At 35.8% G+C, this 18,396-nt stretch overlaps 1 protein-coding gene across 3 annotated transcripts in view; it reads left to right on the top strand.

The window, feature by feature from the left end:
- USP34 (ubiquitin specific peptidase 34) overlaps positions 1–18,396 on the top strand; it is a 249,085-nt gene that overhangs the window by 181,869 nt on the left and 48,820 nt on the right. For 2 of the 3 annotated variants that reach the window (XM_042981449.1, XM_042981451.1), the window contains 9 exons: positions 4,890–5,073; positions 5,554–5,717; positions 9,617–9,682; positions 10,504–10,650; positions 10,734–10,790; positions 10,882–10,959; positions 11,353–11,447; positions 14,348–14,520; positions 18,068–18,221. In XM_042981449.1, the coding sequence (XP_042837383.1) occupies positions 4,890–5,073; positions 5,554–5,717; positions 9,617–9,682; positions 10,504–10,650; positions 10,734–10,790; positions 10,882–10,959; positions 11,353–11,447; positions 14,348–14,520; positions 18,068–18,221 (1,118 nt within the window). The remainder of the gene's footprint in view (positions 1–4,889; positions 5,074–5,553; positions 5,718–9,616; positions 9,683–10,503; positions 10,651–10,733; positions 10,791–10,881; positions 10,960–11,352; positions 11,448–14,347; positions 14,521–18,067; positions 18,222–18,396) is intronic. The other variant, XM_042981450.1, reaches the window with a different exon arrangement.

The following is an 18,396-nucleotide window of genomic DNA, read 5'->3' as shown; positions in this document are numbered from 1 at the left end:
TTTTACATTTATTTATTTATTTTTGAGAGAGAGCGAACACAAGTGGGGTAGGGGCAGAGAGAGAATGAGACACAGATAGTCTATCAGCACAGAGCCCGACATGGGGTTCGAACTCACAAACTGTGAGATCATGACCTGAGTTGAAGTTGGATGCTTAACCGACTGAGCCACCAAGGTGCCCCCACAGGAGATCATTTTTATAATATTGGTCTTCAAACTTGTATTGCTCACATAGCTTTGAAGAATTTTGAGAAACCATAGGTGTTTCTGTGCATATTTTTAAATTTAAAAAAAATTTATAGATTTTTCAACTCATGTTTTTTTGTTTGTTTGTTTTACTTAGTTTTTATTTTAATTCCAGTTAGTTAATATGCAATGTTATATTAGTTTCAGGTGTACAATACAGTGATTCAACAATTCCTTATTTTAGCCGGTGCTCATCACAAGTGCACACCTTAATCCCCATCAACTCTAATTTCCAGTGGTTTGTTGAAATAGAAAAAAATATTTATTTCTTATGACCTCATGGTGTTGTCTTAAATTTTTTCTGTGTTTAATTATTATTAACATTACATTAATTTGGACATGGGCAATCAGAGCAACATAAATATATATTTTTTTCATATACACATAAGACTATTTGTAAAAAAATTGTTTTTAGTAACATTTTATAGAAGGAAATTTGTATCTTGATCAACTGTCAAAAGTTCTTCATCTTCTACATTAAAAATAGTTGGTGGTCTATAGCAATAATTTTGTCATACTTTCTTTTAAAATTTTTTTCAGTCTCAAAAACAGAAGCAACTTTATCTTGAAATATTTTTATAAAGGCTATTTTGTAATTTGATTAGTAACAACAGAATGGGTTTAGGATATCTCATTTTTTCTCTGAACCTTTCTCTTTTTATTCGTAGTGTGTATTCTTTGTTATATCTGGGTTAAAGCTGTTTTAGGATAGTTGTTCTTGTACATGATTTTAGAGGTTTCCTTCTCATGAACTTGTGGGGTGGCAAAGCTGATGTTCTCTCTGTGTAAGTCATCCTAGCAGGATATGTAGAATTCTCAAAGGGGAGCAGTGAGCCCATTTGGCTCTGTTGGTACTGGCATGTTTTGTTCACTAGCCTCGGAGTTGTCAGGGGGTCTTTGCATTCCACTTCTGATCACTACGTAATATTAACCTTAAAAAACAAAATTGCCAGGGGTGCTTGTCGGTTAAGTGTCCATCCAGCTTTGGCTCAGGTCATGATCTCATGGCTCATGGGTTCCAGCCCCACGTCAGGCTCTGCTAACAACTCAGAACCTGGAGCCTGCTTTGGATTCTATGTCTACCTCTCTTTCTGCTCCCCCCGACTCACACTCTTTCTGTGTGTCTGTCTGTCTCTCTCTCAAAAATAAATAAAGGTTAGGGGCGCCTGGGTGGCTTGGTCGGTTAAGTGTCCGACTTCAGCTCAGGTCATGATCTCATGGTCCGTGAGTTCAAGCCCCGCGTCGGGCTCTGTGCTGACAGCTCAGAGCCTGGAGCCTGTTTCAGATTCTGTGTCTCCCTCTCTCTCTCTGCCCCTCCCCTGTTTTAAATTTTCTCTGTCTCTCTCTGTCTCAAAAATAAATAAACGTTTAAAAAAAAATTAAAAAAAAAATAAAGGTTAAAAAAAAATTTTTTTAAACCTGCCAGTTATTTTAAAATCAGCAAAAATGGGTTTATTTGGGAGTAGCCGAGAATCGCAACCCGAAGCATGCACTCTTTTGCAGAACCATAGGCAAGTCCAAATATACCTCAGATTTTGCCAAGAGTATGAAACACTAAAATGAAATTTGAGGGGCACCTGGGTGGCTCAGTTGAGCATCTGACTTAGCCTCAAGTCATGATCTCCCTCTTCCCAAGTTCGAGCCCTGTGTTGGGCTCTGTGCTGACAGCTCAGAACTTGGAGCCTTTTTCAGATTCTGTGTCTCCCTCTCTTACTGCCCCTACCCTGCTCATGCTCTGTCTCTCTCTCTCTCAAAATTCAATAAACATTAAAAAAAATTTTTTAATGAAATTTGATTGAAAATGACTGTGTTAACAAGAATGAGCCTTTTAAAATTAATTTATATAGTTATAGGTGGATATTATTTGATAAGGGAGAATGTGTGTTCATTAATTCTCCTCCTACTTTATATTTTTATAAACATAAATTCTGGGAAAGTTTATTTACATAATGGAAATTTAAGCCTTGTTTATATGTTTACAGTGAGAATGGAAGTTTTGGTTTTTATTCATTTTTTTTAAATGTTAATTTTTTATTTTGATAGATTGAGTGGGGGAGGGACAGGGAGAGAATCCCAAGCATGCTCCTTGCTCTCAGCACAGAGACCCATGTGGAGCTTGATTTCACAAACCATAAGATCATGACCTGAGCTGAATTAAGAGTTGTATGCTTCAACGTTTATTTATTTTTGGGACAGAGAGAGACAGAGCATGAACGGGGGAGGGACAGAGAGAGAGGGAGACACAGAATCCGAAACAGGCTCCAGGATCTGAGCCATCAGCCCAGAGCCTGACGCGGGGCTCGAACTCACGGACCGTGAGATCGTGACCTGGCTAAAGTCGGACGCTTAACCGACTGCGCCACCTAGGCGCCCCAAGAGTTGTATGCTTAATCAACTAAGACGCCTAGGTGCCCTGGAAATTTTAACAATGTTATTTAATCTTTGAATTTCTTCTGAAGTACACGTTAAAATCACACTGTGATATATTATCAGAAACTATTTTTAGTATTCTCAGCAATTTGAGGTTCTTCTTTCTGTGAAATATATCAAAATGGTCTTACCATTATTTATCAAATGGACATATATATAGGTTACTTTTTCACAGAGACACCTGCTTTTCCAGTAAACTCAGAGTAAGGAAAATAAAAATAGTGTTCATTTCATTATGCTTTTACCAGCCTAATATTTCTGATAAAATATTTTTTATCTTATCAAAAGATTTAAATATATTTTATTAAAGCTTTGGAGCTGTAGGTATTTAATACTCGTTCAATTTCTGGATTTAAACTGATTAGCAAAGATAGTTCATTTTACACTAGTTATTAGCCAATTCTACTTCTTTTTGAGTGAATTTGCCTGTTTTTCCAGTTGAAGTAAATGTGTTATCTTGTGTCTCAAAGACAGTGCTCTAACCTCTGAATTCTAATATAGGCAAGATACAGTCTTATCAGTCTGTCAGCTGTATGAAGTAGACCCTAGTCACTTTCCATATTTCTTTCTTTCTTTCTTTCTTTCTTTCTTTCTTTCTTTCTTTCTTTCTTTCTTTCTTATTTATTTATTTATGAGAGAGGACATGAGTGAATGAGGGGCAGAAAGAGGGAGAGAGGGAGAGAATCCCATGCTGACAGCGTGAAGCCTGATGCGGGGCTCAAACTCACAAACTATGAGATCATGACCTGAACTGAAGGTGGATTCTTAACCGACTGAGCAACCGAAACATTCCATATTTCTTAGCCTGACATACTTTTCCTTGCAAAGACAGGACTTTGTACTTTCTTTGACAATAGTGAGATGGAAGAGGTGAGATCATTAATGGGAAAATATTTCAGATTGTCCTTTATTTGGTGCCTGTCTCAGAGGCTCCCAGGACACCACCAGATTTAGTGATTTACTGAGGGAATCACTCCAAGGAATCAGCATGTGGTTGTACTCATGGCTAATATTTATTACAACAAAATAATACAAAATGAAATCAGTGACAGAAAAAGACAGGATTGGGCAACTCTGGTGGAAAACAGCTACATATTTCCAAGAGTCCTGTCTTCTTGGAGTTGCACAGGATGTGCTTAATTTCCTCAGCGATGAGTGTGACAACATGTGAGAGGTTTTGTCTACCGGGGAAGCTGTCTTGAACCTACAAGTCAGGGTTTTAGGCAGGGTGAAGTGGTGGGGATTGTCATTTATAGTACCTGTGTAACCGACCACAGTATCTGAAATTCTGGACTCCCAGGTGAAAAGCAGGTATTCAGTATAAACCAAATACAAAAGGCACAGTGAGCCACTTTTATCACTTAGGAAAAGTTGTATATCAGAGGAGGGAACTATTCACCATTCAAATTTTCACATTACAGCCAGGGGCCACCTTACAATCCAGGCTTTCTAAGGCTAGGAGAATGTCAGTGTTAACTACAGTACCTCTTTTCTACGCAGTACACCAGGACATTTTATAGCCCAGAACAGTGTACCATAGTAGTATTTGAGGTGTGTGAGAAATAATTAGAAAAACAGGTTGGAAAGGTGACCTGACCCTTTCTTAAGCAGATCAGATTTAGAGAAAAATACGTCTAGGATGATAAAACCTTGCACTTCAGTTCACTAGGATAGAAAGTGAGAGCTTGGTGTCTGAAATCCTGACTCTGGCGTCTTTAAACTCTGTGACTCCAAGCAAGGTTTTTGATCTTCTCTGTTTTTGGTATGGGGGCCTTTGAGTAGTATCTGGCACAATAACTGCTCATTAGGAGAAGTTGCTACTTTTGGTGCTGTTACTGTTATTAGAGTGAAATACAGAGAAACTGAAGGAAATGAAGAGGCAGTCAAGATAGGACATAATGAGTCCTCAACAAAAACTTTTGGTCACTTAATGGAGTGGAAAATAATAGCATTATAGATGGGAATCTAAGAAAGAGCCTATTAGGTATTGAGAAGGAAGAGTAAAGGTGATCCTTACTCATTCTGTTTTCTTTAAGAGAAATGAACATTGGGGAAACTTTTTATATGATGCTGCTCTAAGTTTTTAAACAGCCTTTTAGAAAATTGTAGATTGTCATGTAGTCTAGTTCACTGTGTATAAGTTATTCGTTATATTTGGAATATAATTGAAATGTAATTTTAGATAATATACTTGGTCTTTCTCTTTTTTCCAGGAATTTTTAAGAGATATCTTCAATCTCCTGTTCTTGTTGCCTAGTCTAAAAGACAGACAACAGCCAAAGTGCAAATCACATTCTTCCAGAGCTGCTGCTTATGATTTGTTAGTAGAGATGGTGAAGGGATCTGTTGAAAACTACAGGCTAATACACAACTGGGTTATGGCACAACACATGCAGTGTAAGCATTCTTTTCCTTTTAATCTTTCTAATGTTTGGACGCGGAAAAGAGATTTTGAAGGGCATGTCTTAAAGAATCCACTGTTAACACACTTTAACTTTATAAACTGTTGTTTCTAAGATGTTAAAAAAATAACATCGATTTTTTAAAAACAGGTGTAAAGGACTTTTTGTAGGTATCTGAAATACGTAGGGATTTCTTGGTTAAGTAATATAGTGCCAAGTAAAATCAGATTTTAACATTCTTTTGGATTTTTAGGGAATGAATGTTTTTATAATTGTTTTTACTAATTTTGTATCTTATTCTTTTATTTGAGTATAGTTGAAACAGTGTTACATTAGTTTCAGGTTATATATAATGTTTTATGTATATTAACTAAAGTGATAGAGAGTAGTGGCCATCATTAAAAGCAAAATACATTATGTTTAATAGTTTGTTTCGGTGGGGGGCGGGGGGATCCTTTCCTCCCTTTTTGTTCAGCAGCCCATGCACCTTATAAATGGGACTACTGGCCTCACGAAGATGTTCGTGCTGAGTGTAGATTTGTTGGCCTGACTAACCTTGGAGCTACTTGTTACTTGGCTTCTACTATTCAGCAACTTTATATGATACCTGAGGCCAGACAGGCTGTCTTCACTGCAAAGGTACATTTTTCCTCACTTTCAGAATTAAAAGTATTAAAGAAAAGTTTTAAATTTTGTTAAATCTTGATTATTTCAGTTTAATAAAACATTGAGAAAATAATTTATGAATTAAATGACAATATTTGATTATATAGCTAGGTAGCTTGTGTATGTCTTAATTATTATTACAGTTTAATAGAGTACTCCTAACATAGTAGTATAATTTCTTTATTTCTCAAGGGGAAACATAGTTGTAGACTATATATACTCCATGTAGACAATGAACATATTTTCAGTAAAAATAAATACAAATTTTCGTCACATACAAAATAAGCAAAGCCTAAAACAAGTAGGGGAATATACCAGAATCACTTATTTCTTTTATTTTTATTCCAAAGTAAATTTGCCAGTGGGCCTAGTTTATTTGGGTAAGCGCTGCTTCGTGTTATTTTTCTTAACTTGTTATTTCTGGTTTTCATTCTTTTTATTCTTTTTCATGGAGTGTTTTTTAGTTTGCCTTCTGCACTACTTACATAATTTCTTGGCAAATTTACTTTATGCCTGTCCTTGCTTTTTTGTTTTCCTTCATCATGTCATCTTGATGTCCTGATTTATCCTCCCTAAAAAAGTATTGCAATTCTTTATGTACCTTCATTGAATCCTTAATTTGTTGTTTTTTTTTTTAAATATATATGTAGTGTTTTGATGGGAAGGACTTTTTTTTTTTTTTTTTTTTAATTTTTTTCTTAATCTTTATTTTTGAGAGAGAAAGAGTCTGAATGGGGAAGGGCAAGGAGAGGGAGACACAAAATCTGAAGCAGGCTCCAGACTGGGAGCTGTCAGCACAGAGACTGATGCGGGGCTTGAACTCACAAACCGTGAGATCATGACCTGAGCTGAAGTCAGAAGCCCAACCCACTGATCACTCAGGCGCCCCGAATCCTTAATATGTTTAAGTTCAGCTTCAAAGTCTCCAAGTTACAGTATAGTCAGGTGGGGTTTTTTTGCAGGGGATGGGGAGCTTTAGTTATATTAATGCTTTTAAGATTATCATCTGAGACTGATCATGCTTAGAAGTAGTTGAATAACTGACTCATTTAGCATATGGATATTTTTGTCACAAAATTTGTGGCCCCATCTGCTTAATTTTATAGAGCTAGTTATGATCAAAGAGTTTCATGGTCCCATAGTTTCAGTGTTTTGTTTTGTTTTGTTTTTTTCTAGCTGTTAACATGACCATTCTTTGCGATTTCTCTTCTTCATATTAATGATCACCGTTTAGCTGTTGTTAGCAGTTTCAGGAATTAATACGTAGCACCAGATAACACTCAGAAGTTCAGATGTGCTAATTGGGAGTAGGTCTCATAAATGGTGTTTTGGTTAACAAGTAAACTTAGGGCCGCCTGCGTGGCTCAGTCAGTTCGGTGTCTGACTTCATTCAGCTCAGGTCATGATTTCACCATTCACAGTTCAAGCTCTGCTTTGGGCTCTGTGATGACAACTCAGAGCGTAGAACCTGTTTCAGATTCTCTGTCTCCCTCTCTCCCTCTGCCCCTCCCCCGCTCATGCTGTGTCTGTCTCTCTCTCTCTCTCTCAAAAATAAATAAACGTTAAACAAATTTTTTTAAATAAAATAAATAAACTTAGGCTTCTCTCTACATAAACAATTTGGTGGGGGGAGGGGCGAGAAAATGCACACACACGCACGGGAGGGGCAAAGGAAGAGAGAATCTTAGGCAGGCTCCGTGGATGTGGGTCTCAGTCTCAGACTGGGAGATCATGACCTGAGCTGAAATCAGGAGTTGGACACTTAAACTGACTGAGCCACCCAAGCACCCTCTATATGAAAAATTCTTAATAGAATTTGACATGACTTTGGAAACTACTCTAGTCAAATGTTCACTTGATTATTTACATGTAAACATTGTTTTCATTTCCTTATCTGATGTTCACAGAAAGGTTAAAGAAAGCTTTACATGTATTTTAATTGTGGTAAAATATACATCACTAAAATTTACCATGTTAACCATATATAAGTATGCAGTTCTGTGGTAGTTAGTACATTCACTTTGTATTCACCACCATCAGTTTCAGCTATTTTTTCACTTCCCCCAACTAAAACTGTTTCCCATTCTCCCTTCTCCCAAACCCCTTGCAACTTCTATTGTACTACTTGTCTCTATGTATTTGACTGTCCTAGGTACCTCACTTAAGTAGAATCATATAATCTTATTAGCATAGTGTCTTCAGGTTTTCATGTGGTAGCATATATCAGAATTTCCCGATTTTTTAAGGCTGAACAATATTCCATAGTGTGTAAATGCCACGTTTTGTTTATCCATTCATCTGTCAGATGCTTTTGGGTTGCTTATATCTTTTGGCTTTTATAAGGTTTCCATGAACATGAGTATCCAGATACCTTTTGAGTTCCTGCTTTCACTTCTTTTTTATACATACCCAGAAGTGGAATTGCTGGATCATATGGGAATTCTGTGTTTAATTCTTTGAGGAATCACCCTGCCGCTTTCCCATAGTCGCTGTGCCATTTTATATTCCTACCAGCAATGCACAAAGGTGCCAGTTTCTTCACACGCCTTGCTGAAACTTGTTTTCTGTTTTTTTGACAGTAGCCATCCTAATGGGTACAAACATGTATTTCCTTAAGTAGTAATACATATGTAGGGTATATATTTAGAACTTACACATAATAAAATATTCTTGGTTTTTCTTAGTTTAGAAGAATTCTGTCACTTCTGTTCTTCAGCCAACTAATACTTCACCTCCAGCAATGAAAATATAAATCCAGGTCTTTATAAATATAAATCCTGGCCATTTTTGTATTCTGAATTTTGAATAATTTGCATGTGTCAGTTCTGTTCCATATTGGAAGATGTTGTTTTGTGTGACTGCTACTCTAATCTCATGGAGTATTAAGCCTCCCATATGCCGGGAATATTACTATTGTTGTTTTGCCAATAATGTTGGTTCCTTTTATTCAATTCCCATTGTACTTCATATCATATAATTTTGTGGTAACTATATGTTGAATAGACTCCTATTTCAGTATCCTTATGTCCTCAGTTTGATTATAAGTTCCAAAATAGCAGAACCACATTACTTAACACTCCCCACAAAATTGACGCAAATAACTAGTGTATACTTCTGGCATGTGGGAGGCTTATTATTCCATGAGACTATCAGAGCTTCTTCAAAATTATGACAGGCAGTTTGTAGTGAGGATAGTACTTCATAGGTTTAGGTTGATTTTAATATTTGGATGAGGTATATAGGTTTAGGTTTATTTTAATATTTGGATGAGATTGAGTATATCTAATAAGTGGCTGTAAGACTGGTGTTGAAGACTAAGTCTCTAGTGAATGAGTCTAGTCAAGATACCTGAATCGCAGTTAATGATACTTGAATATATAGAAGATTTTCAAGCATCTTGACCAGTAATTTTTCTACAGTATTAAAGATATACTCTTCTAGAAAAAAAGAAAGATACAACTAGATGATGGTGAGATGTCATGTATTATAATGAATTTTTTAAATGTATGGATTTATTTGTAGAAAACAGGTTTTTTGCACACCTAAGATGTTTTCTGTTTTTGCACAGTTACCAACTTGTGAAATCAGCATTGCACCAAATGAGTGTTGATCTAGAAAGCAATTATTTTTTAAGATCTCTTTATTCCATTTTCTTACAGAATAGTGATGGCTATATTTATATAATGAGCAAAATCTTCCAATTTTTAAAATGCTAACTTGCTAATAGGTAAAGAATGGACTGTATTTTTTCCTACACAAAGCTAAAATAATGAAAACAGATATGGTATTAAACACATTGTAATACTTTATTTACTAGAATGTCTAATTTGCTATCAGTATGTTTTAATAGAGAATTTTCTCTTGATTTCCAGTATTCAGAAGATATGAAGCATAAGACCACTCTTCTGGAGCTTCAAAAAATGTTTACATATTTAATGGTATGTTTGAAAACTGTGTATGGAAAACTAATTAGATATAACCTGTATAAGTTGAAAACATTAAATGAAGTTCATTTGTATTGGATTTGCCCCGACTGTATACTCTTATTTTTCGAGTTGAATTTGTCAGTAATTTGTTAAAAGTAACTTTTAACAGTTACATCTCCATTATCTGCATTCTGTTAATTTGTCCTTTGAAAAATTCTTTGTGTCCGGTCCCTTTCGCATCACAGTGTCACATTCACCCCCATAGTTTTCTGATTGATTTCTCTTTGTTCCTCTTAATTCCCACCCTCAAAAGTATAAAACTAATCGATCTTTAAAAATTAGCAAATCTTACAGTGTTTATTCTCCTGCTTAAAAGTTTTCAGTGATTTTTTTTTTTTATTATAAGCAGAATCGTATTCAGATTCATCAGCAGTGGCACATGTCTTCTGATTGTGCCCCTTCCTTTTAACTTCCTCTCTCCTTTCTTTCTTTCTTTCTTTCTTTCTTTTTTAAAATTTTTGTTTTGTTTTGTTTTTTAGATTTTAGTTTTATTTTTTAAGTATGCTGTACGCCCAGTGTGGGGCTTGAACCCAAGCCCTAAGATCGAGAGTCACGTGCTCTTCCAATTGAGCCAGCCAGGTGCCCCTACAACTATTAAACTGAAAATGCCACGAAAATCAAACAACAGTGAAATAGAAGAGCAATTCCTTATAGATTTACTCCGTTTTGTTGTTGTTTCGTTATTTATGCAAGAACCTTGTGATAATGTTCTTTTTATTTGAGACACAGATTTGTTTGTTTCATGATCTACCCCTCCCCCTTCTCCTTTGCAGGAGAGTGAATGCAAAGCATATAATCCTAGACCCTTTTGTAAAACATACACCATGGACAAGCAGCCTCTGAATACTGGGGAGCAGAAAGATATGACAGAATTTTTTACTGATCTGATTACTAAAATTGAGGAAATGTCTCCAGAACTGGTTAGTACCAGGATACTGAAGTTTCTTTGAAATTTGTACAGATTTGCCCAATTTTAATTACTCACCTTTGTTTGTTTTTAAAGAAAAATACCGTCAAAAGTTTGTTTGGAGGTGTAATTACAAACAATGTTGTGTCCTTGGTAAGTAGTGTACCTGTTCTTCACTTTTTGGAAATCTTATTGTATATTTTAGCTTATTGTAATAAATTACTAATATTTGTTGGTTGACCAGGATTGTGAACACGTTAGTCAGACTGCTGAAGAATTTTATACTGTGAGGTGCCAAGTGGCTGATATGAAGAACATTTATGTGAGTAATGTATATATTGTTTAGACTTTTTCTGCTTTTAATTTATTATATACAGCAAGTTTATTTTTGTTATCTTGATAGAAGATTAACTTTCATGTTTTCATCTATTTTCTTCTCATTATGCAAATCAAATAAGAATTAGAGATAGGCCAAAAAGCTGATATTTTTTCCCCATTCAAAACCAAAATACTTGCACTTTTGAAAAATTTAGTAAGATTCATGGAGCATCTTGTCATTTTGAGGGAAGACATTTTTTACTAAAATTTAGTGTTTTTTAAAATAGAAAAGTTCGTTTTTCTGTGTGCATTCTGCCCAAATTATAATTATTCCTTTTTGTAATTTTATATACTGTGAACAGTAATATGAAACTTTAAAATCTGCTTTAATACGCAGGAATCTCTTGATGAAGTTACTATTAAAGACACTTTAGAAGGTGACAACATGTATACTTGTTCTCATTGTGGGAAGAAAGTACGAGCTGAAAAAAGGTATGATTTTTGAAATGTAACATTTATCATTTTGATACATCATCAAATGGTAGTAAAACACAGACTTAGAGTAAATTCATGTTAAACTTTTATGAAAATTATGTGGTTACGGTTAAGGTTAGCTGCTTGGTGCACATTCTTACCAGCTTTTCATTCAGTTATTCAAGTATACTTTCAAGCATCCTTAAATTTTTCCAAATTATTTTTGTCCTTTTAATTAATCAAATATTTACCAAGGTCCAGGCCCCTGGCTGGCTCAGTCAGTAGAGGACGTGACTCTTCATCTCCAGATCGTAAGTTTGAGCCCCATATTGGGCATGAAACCTATAAATATTTACCAAGGTCTGATTCCTTTAACCCTTTGCTGTGCACTCACTAAATCATGATAGTGAGTCTCCTCATGAACTGAAGATGTCTTCCGCTGAATCTCTGAAGTGAGAGACTTTTTTCTTAAGAGCTAGCCATAAGATGGCCAGTTTAGGACAGACTTGTTGGCTAAAGATGTTTTGATTCTACAGGTGAACTTTGAATGGCAAATAGAAATTGGATTGAGAGAGCATCATATACAGTTAGTTATTAGGAACAAGGGCAGAGAAATAGAAATGACCTTGTAAGTACAAGAAGTCCAGGATTAGGCCAGCCTGCCTTGAAGTGGAGGACTTGCATTGACCAGTAATAGAAAATATTGGTTAGAAACATACAATGACATAAAATCGTTAACATCTAGATTTGGGGATTGTTTGCATAATTGGTTGATGCCATTTGAACATGTGCCTGAGAAAGACCGTAACTTTTGCAAAGGACTGACTGTGAGATCTAAGCCAACCTAAAAGTGCAGAGGAAGAAGTGACGGAATTGAAGCCAGGAAAGAAAGAAAATCGGGATAGGATAGTAACCTAGAAATTGGGGCAGAGAATCTCATGAGGAAGGTATTCAATTGACATAGTCCACAAAAAAGGAAAAATGACAGCTGAGTAAAAGCATTGGGTTTTACAAAAGACAGTTTAGTGGTATGTTTTTTTCAGGTTGTAGCAATTAGAAGCAGGGTTGTCAAGTTACATGGTATCTATCAAGTACAGATCATTCATTTTAGAAGTTTGGCAATAAAAAACAAGGAAAATGGAATCTAGAAAGGGCTTTGAGATCAAACAACAGTTTTCTAGATGACATAAATCTGAGCATGTTGGAAGGTAGAGAAAGATTGTAAAGGTAGACATACTTAAATGAAACCACAGGGAGAAGCCAAGCTCATCTGATGAGAATTGGGTTAGGATATGAGTTATAAGACTTAGACAGAATGGGGTCCATTAAAAATTTGTTACTATGGAGGGATATGAGGAATAAATAAAAGATAATTGAGAGGCATTTTCTTTGGAGAATGTCATTTTAGTTGGAATTTTATAAATAAACTTACTGAAAATATATGTCATTCTCAATAACTTACTTCATGAAACATTCCCTACTTTTGACTAATATTTGCCTGTTTTTCTAAAATAGTGTCTTGTCTCAGGCAAAGTTTTACTCAGTCCTTTATATTATTACCATACTTTTGAATGTCTATAATAACCTAGTAAGTGTTCACCAGAAATGGGCTAAGGATCATCTTTTGCTCTATATTTAAACCTTTGTTTTTCTCAGTTTATTCATTCTTTCCTGAATAATTCTACCACCATAACTTCAGTCTCTACTGATATGCTTATGATTCTTAAATCATCTTACCTAATTCAGAATGATGTGGTGTGTCCTCCCAGCTGTGATTTGTGTGTCTCATAGATTTAGTAGGTCTACAACATATTTCTCCTCTCTTTTTAGTTCCATTTATGTCTTGTATCCTCTGAATCGAGCATGGTTCCACGGTCAACCACAGGTCCTTTAGTGACTCTTAAGCTCTCAGGCTAAAGTTCATAGTCTGACATGGCACACAAGGGCCTTCATCATTTGACTCCTTTATACTTCTATAACATCATCGTTTGCCAGTTCAAAAAATCCATAATGATGATTTTTAGAGTTCTTGCTTCCTCTGCTTATGAAATCCTTTGGTTACCTGGTCTCCCTAAATTCCTTTTTTTCCTTAACTAAGTTTCTGATTCAAACAGAAACTCTTTTGATTCAGAATCTTAGAATCCTAAGTACGATGAAGAATTATTCTCCAAAATTCATTATTTTTCATGAATCCAAGCTTTTATATATATATAAAAGCTATATATATATATATATATATATATAGTAGTTTGTTTAAACTGAAATATTGGTGTTTTATTACTTTTTTTAAAATTTGAACTGGCAATATTTATTACAAGATTTAGGTAACCAGTTAATTTGGTGCTGCTGCATTGTTGTAACATCCAGCAGTGTTTACTGAATGCTGTCAGGCAGCATTCTAAAAGTAGTAGGAAATAGGCAGTTTAATCTCCATTTTAGGAATTTCCAAATTAGGAATTAAGCTCAGAGAGGTTAAATAACTTGTTCAGGGTCATATGTCTGGTAAATAAAACAGCCAGACTTTGCAGTTCTAATTTATAAAAATAAATAGGTCACTTCCTGTTACTTAAGATGGAAGAGAAAACTCTGAACCAGAGACCTTCCCCCCATATCTTTGGAGTATGTATGGTGTGATGCCTTTTTATGCTTCAGTAGCACCTTTAATTTCATGGAATTTACCGCAGTGTACTGTAATTTTTAATTTTTCTTACCTAAACACAGGGAAACCCTTTCAAAATGGAAGAAGTCATGTAAGAGGGGGAATATATGGTTACAGATACATTTAATAAGAACATGATTTAGAATACTTTTTATTATTTACTCTGAGTTGAATGTTGAAATAAATGTACAGTAAATGATACCAGTTGAAGTACCTTTTGAAAGAGATTTTTAACAGTTGTTTTTTTCATGTCTTTCAGGGCATGTTTTAAGAAATTGCCTCGCATTCTGAGTTTTAATACTATGAGATATACATTTAATATGGTAACAATGATGAAAGAGAAAGTGAACACACACTTTTCCTTCCCATTACGTTTGGATATGACGCCCTATACAGAAGATTTTCTAATGGGGAAGAGTGATAGGAAAGAAGGTAATTTTTTATCTTTCTCTTGCCTATATTTATCGTAAGTCTCCATAACAAGACAGTCGTCATTACAAAGTTGTAACCAACTACACATTTAACAAAATGAAATTAAATTTTAGAAAGGGGAATGTATTGAAGTACAGTGTGGCACATCAGTCATTAGCCAGTAAATATTTAGTATTTACTAGGATTGCGTTCTAGGCACTCCTCTGGGTGTTAGGGACATGGCAGTGAACAAGTAAACATGGTTTCTTACCTCATAGAACTTAAGTCTAGTAGGCATGTCTTACTGAAAAAGAAATTACTGGGATGCCTGGGTGGCTCAGCCGGTTAAGCATCCGACTCTTGGTTTCGGCTCAGGTCATGATCTCCCGGTTCATGGGTTCAAGCCCCTTATTGGGCTCTACGCTGCCATTGTGGAGCCTGCTTGGGATTCTCTCTCTCCTCACCCCTCTCTTGCTGCCCCTCCCCTGCTTGCATGTGTGTGTGTGTTCTCTCTCAAAAAATAAAGTTAAAAGAAATACAAACAGAATGTGTCATCAGATAGGATGGTGAATGTATCTCATATCTGGCGGAATCAGAGATGGCTTTCACCAAGGTAACGTTGAAGTAGGGACTGAGTAAGGACTAGATTGAGAGGAATGGCTAATCTCTTTAGGTGGGTAGGAGGTGGGGGTGGAGTTGATAAGAAGGACAAAAGGCAGTGACCAGATCATTTTGTTTGTAGGCCAGGTCTTTTTTTTTTTTTTTTTTAAAGTAGAAAAAGCAGAGGCAAGCTGGGGAGAGGGGCAGAGGGAGAGCGAGAGAATCTTCAGCAGGCTCCACGCTCAGCATAGACCCTGATGTGGGGCAATATCCCACAACCCTGGGATTACTACCTCAGCTGAAATCAAGAGTCAGATGTTCAACTGGCTGAGCCACTAGACACCCTAATAATTTTAATCTCTCTCTCTCTGTCTCTCTATTTCTCTCCCTCTCCCCTTCCCTCCCTCCCTCCCTCCCTCCCTCCCTCCCTCCCTCCCTCCCTCTTTCCCTCTCTCTCACTCTCTGTCTCTCTCTCTCTCTCTCTTTTTTTAATGTGAAACCTTTGGAACATTTTAAGTAGGGAACTGAGATGACCAGGTGGGTCTGGAAAAGGTTATTCTGACTACAGCAATAGAAATAAATGAATTAGAGGATGATGAAAGGGATGTACGGAGGCCATTCTGATAAACCACAGGGAAGGTGGTAGCTTGATGAGCAACTGTACGTGGAGAGTTAATAGAATTTGATGATTGAATGAATAAATGAATCTAACAAAGTTACTGAATATCTATCTACTGTGTAACTTATTCTCATAGTGATGGCAGTAGAATGACAATAAAGAGCAAGGTCGGGATACCTGGTTCAGTGTCCAGCTCTTGATTTTGATCTTGGCTCAGGTTATGATCCCAGGGTGGTGGGATTGAGCCCTGTGTCGGGTTCTACACTGAGCGTGGAGCTAGGTTAAGATTCTCTCTCCCTCTCTGTCTCTGTCTCTGTCTCTGTCTCTGTCTCTGTCTCCGTCTCCATCTCCCCCACTCACACTTTGTCTCTCTCAAAAAATAAACATGTAAGTAAGTAAGTAAATAAATAAGTTTTTTTGTCCCTTTGAAGCTTACATTTTAGTCTGGTACTAGAGGGAGGGAGAAAAGTCAAGAATGACTCAGGTTTGTGGCTTGATCAGCTAGGTGAATAGTGGGGTCAGTATTTCAAGATCTCAAGAAAAAGGGAATGTGGTCAGAAGTATTGAATGCTAAAGAAAAGGAATAGTTCAGTAAGAACATAACTGAAAACATGTAAAGTCGTTGGTTATCTTTATCATAGCATTTTCATTTGGGTATTACAATAGAGAGGCAGATTGCAATGAGTTAAAGATGACACTTGGTTCATATCTAGTTACCTCCAAATTATTACTGCTTTTATAAGACCAGTGATTTTCAAACTTAGGTTTATGTGCCTCAAGGAGCACAAACAGGTGAGAGAAAAAAGCAGAGGACTCTTTGTCTTTGCATTCTTTAGATGGAGAAGTTCTGTTTTACATAATAGCGATCTGGCAGTGTTTTCTTTGTATAAAAAGTTCTACCGATTAAAAATTTTAAGGTGTGAAGAAGCCACTGTATTTTACGATTTGAGAAAGAGAACTGTGTTTTTAATCTTTATACTCCATTGCCTGGCACTTGAACATTCAGTAAATGTTTTACCAAATGGTATATGAGAAGCGTAGACAATGAGGGTAGGCTGTTCTTTAAGAGAAGAATGTGCTCTTTCTTTGAAGAGAGAAGAGAGATTGGTGACTGTAGCTGTAGAGGAGTATGGAGTTCAGAATTTGAATATGTTTAGGGGTGCTTGGGTGGCTCAATCAGTTAAGCTTCCAACTTCAGCTCAGGTCGAGATCTCGCAGTTTGTGGGTTCTAGCTCCACATTGGACTCTGCGCTAACAAGCTCAGAGCCTAGAGCCTGCTTTGGTTTCTGTGTGTGTGTGTGTCTCTCTCTACCCGTCCCCCCACTTGTGCTCTTTCTTTCTCTCTCTCTCTCAAAAAATGAATAAACATTTTAAAAATTAAAAAAGAATTTGAATATGTTTAGAAGTTGCAGAAAATGAGCCAGAAGAAGATGATTAACTTTGACAATACTTTATAGATGAAGTTAAGAAGTAGGTGTTGTATATATACATCCTACTATTTAGAACTCTTTTCAAACCATTTCAAAAATTATAGTGAGACTGCCAAGTTATTATACTTACTGGTATTTTTCATGATGCTTCCATGTGTAGAAGTAGCAGAAATTTATGCCAAGATGAAGGATTTTTTTAGGCCACAAGTGATGGGTTCAGAGTGGGATCCTACCTAGCACATCCAAACTTCTCGGCTGCTACTTTGACACTGTTAGCTATTTCCTTCCCTCCACAGTTATTACTTTCTTTCCAGTTTAGACTATGCGCTCAAGTTAACTTAATCTGCTTTCAGTCACTTATTTCTGATGATACTTTTCCCTTTCTAAAGGATGCTGAGAATACAGATCATAAATCTTTGAATTTACTAGATTATTCTGTAATTTTTCCATAGTATCTTTTATCCCTTTCAGATTTAAATCTTTAGCAACAGAAAGCATGTCTTTTGTTTATTTTCTGTCTCCTAATACGAAATGATAAACTGTAACTTGACATTAAGAGACATAAGTATCTTAATGCCTTTTCAAATCTTGTATTTGCTTGCTCCTAATAAGATGAATGAAAAATTTTGTATTCTATTTCAAAAGGAATAAGATTAGACAAAAAGCATATTTTACATTTCTACATTATGTTGAGGTTGCCCATAGTCATGCAGTAACACATGGTTGTTTTTCCAAGTGATTTGTGTAAATGTTCCTTGAAATTGTAGACTATGAATGGGGAATGATTAGCAAATATTTGTATCTGTTATAATACATAATGTACCTGTGCCTTTTTCTGTATGTATTACATAAAGTGATTCTAAGGTGTCACTGTGCAGTATTCAGAATTATTACCATTATCTTATGTAAATCATTTCAGGTTTTAAGGAAGTCAGTGATCATTCAAAAGATACAGAGAGCTATGAGTATGACTTAATAGGAGTAACTGTTCATACAGGAACAGCAGATGGTGGGCACTATTATAGCTTCATCAGAGATATAGTCAATCCACATGCTTATAAAAACAATAAATGGTGAGTTTTAAATATTTTATTCTTGGGATTAAATTCTTTTTCCTGTTTTTAAAGTTTAAACTTGTGATTGGTTTTGCTTCATATATGTTTCCTGATTTTATTTTTCTAAAAACTTTCTATAAAATTAGGAAATGTTAAATGAAAGTAACTTTCATAAGATGATAAAAATCAATTG

The sequence above is a fragment of the Panthera tigris genome, chromosome A3 (genome assembly GCF_018350195.1).
Source record: "Panthera tigris isolate Pti1 chromosome A3, P.tigris_Pti1_mat1.1, whole genome shotgun sequence".
Classification (NCBI taxonomy): domain Eukaryota; kingdom Metazoa; phylum Chordata; class Mammalia; order Carnivora; family Felidae; genus Panthera; species Panthera tigris.
This window is presented reverse-complemented; position numbering and strand designations above follow the sequence as displayed.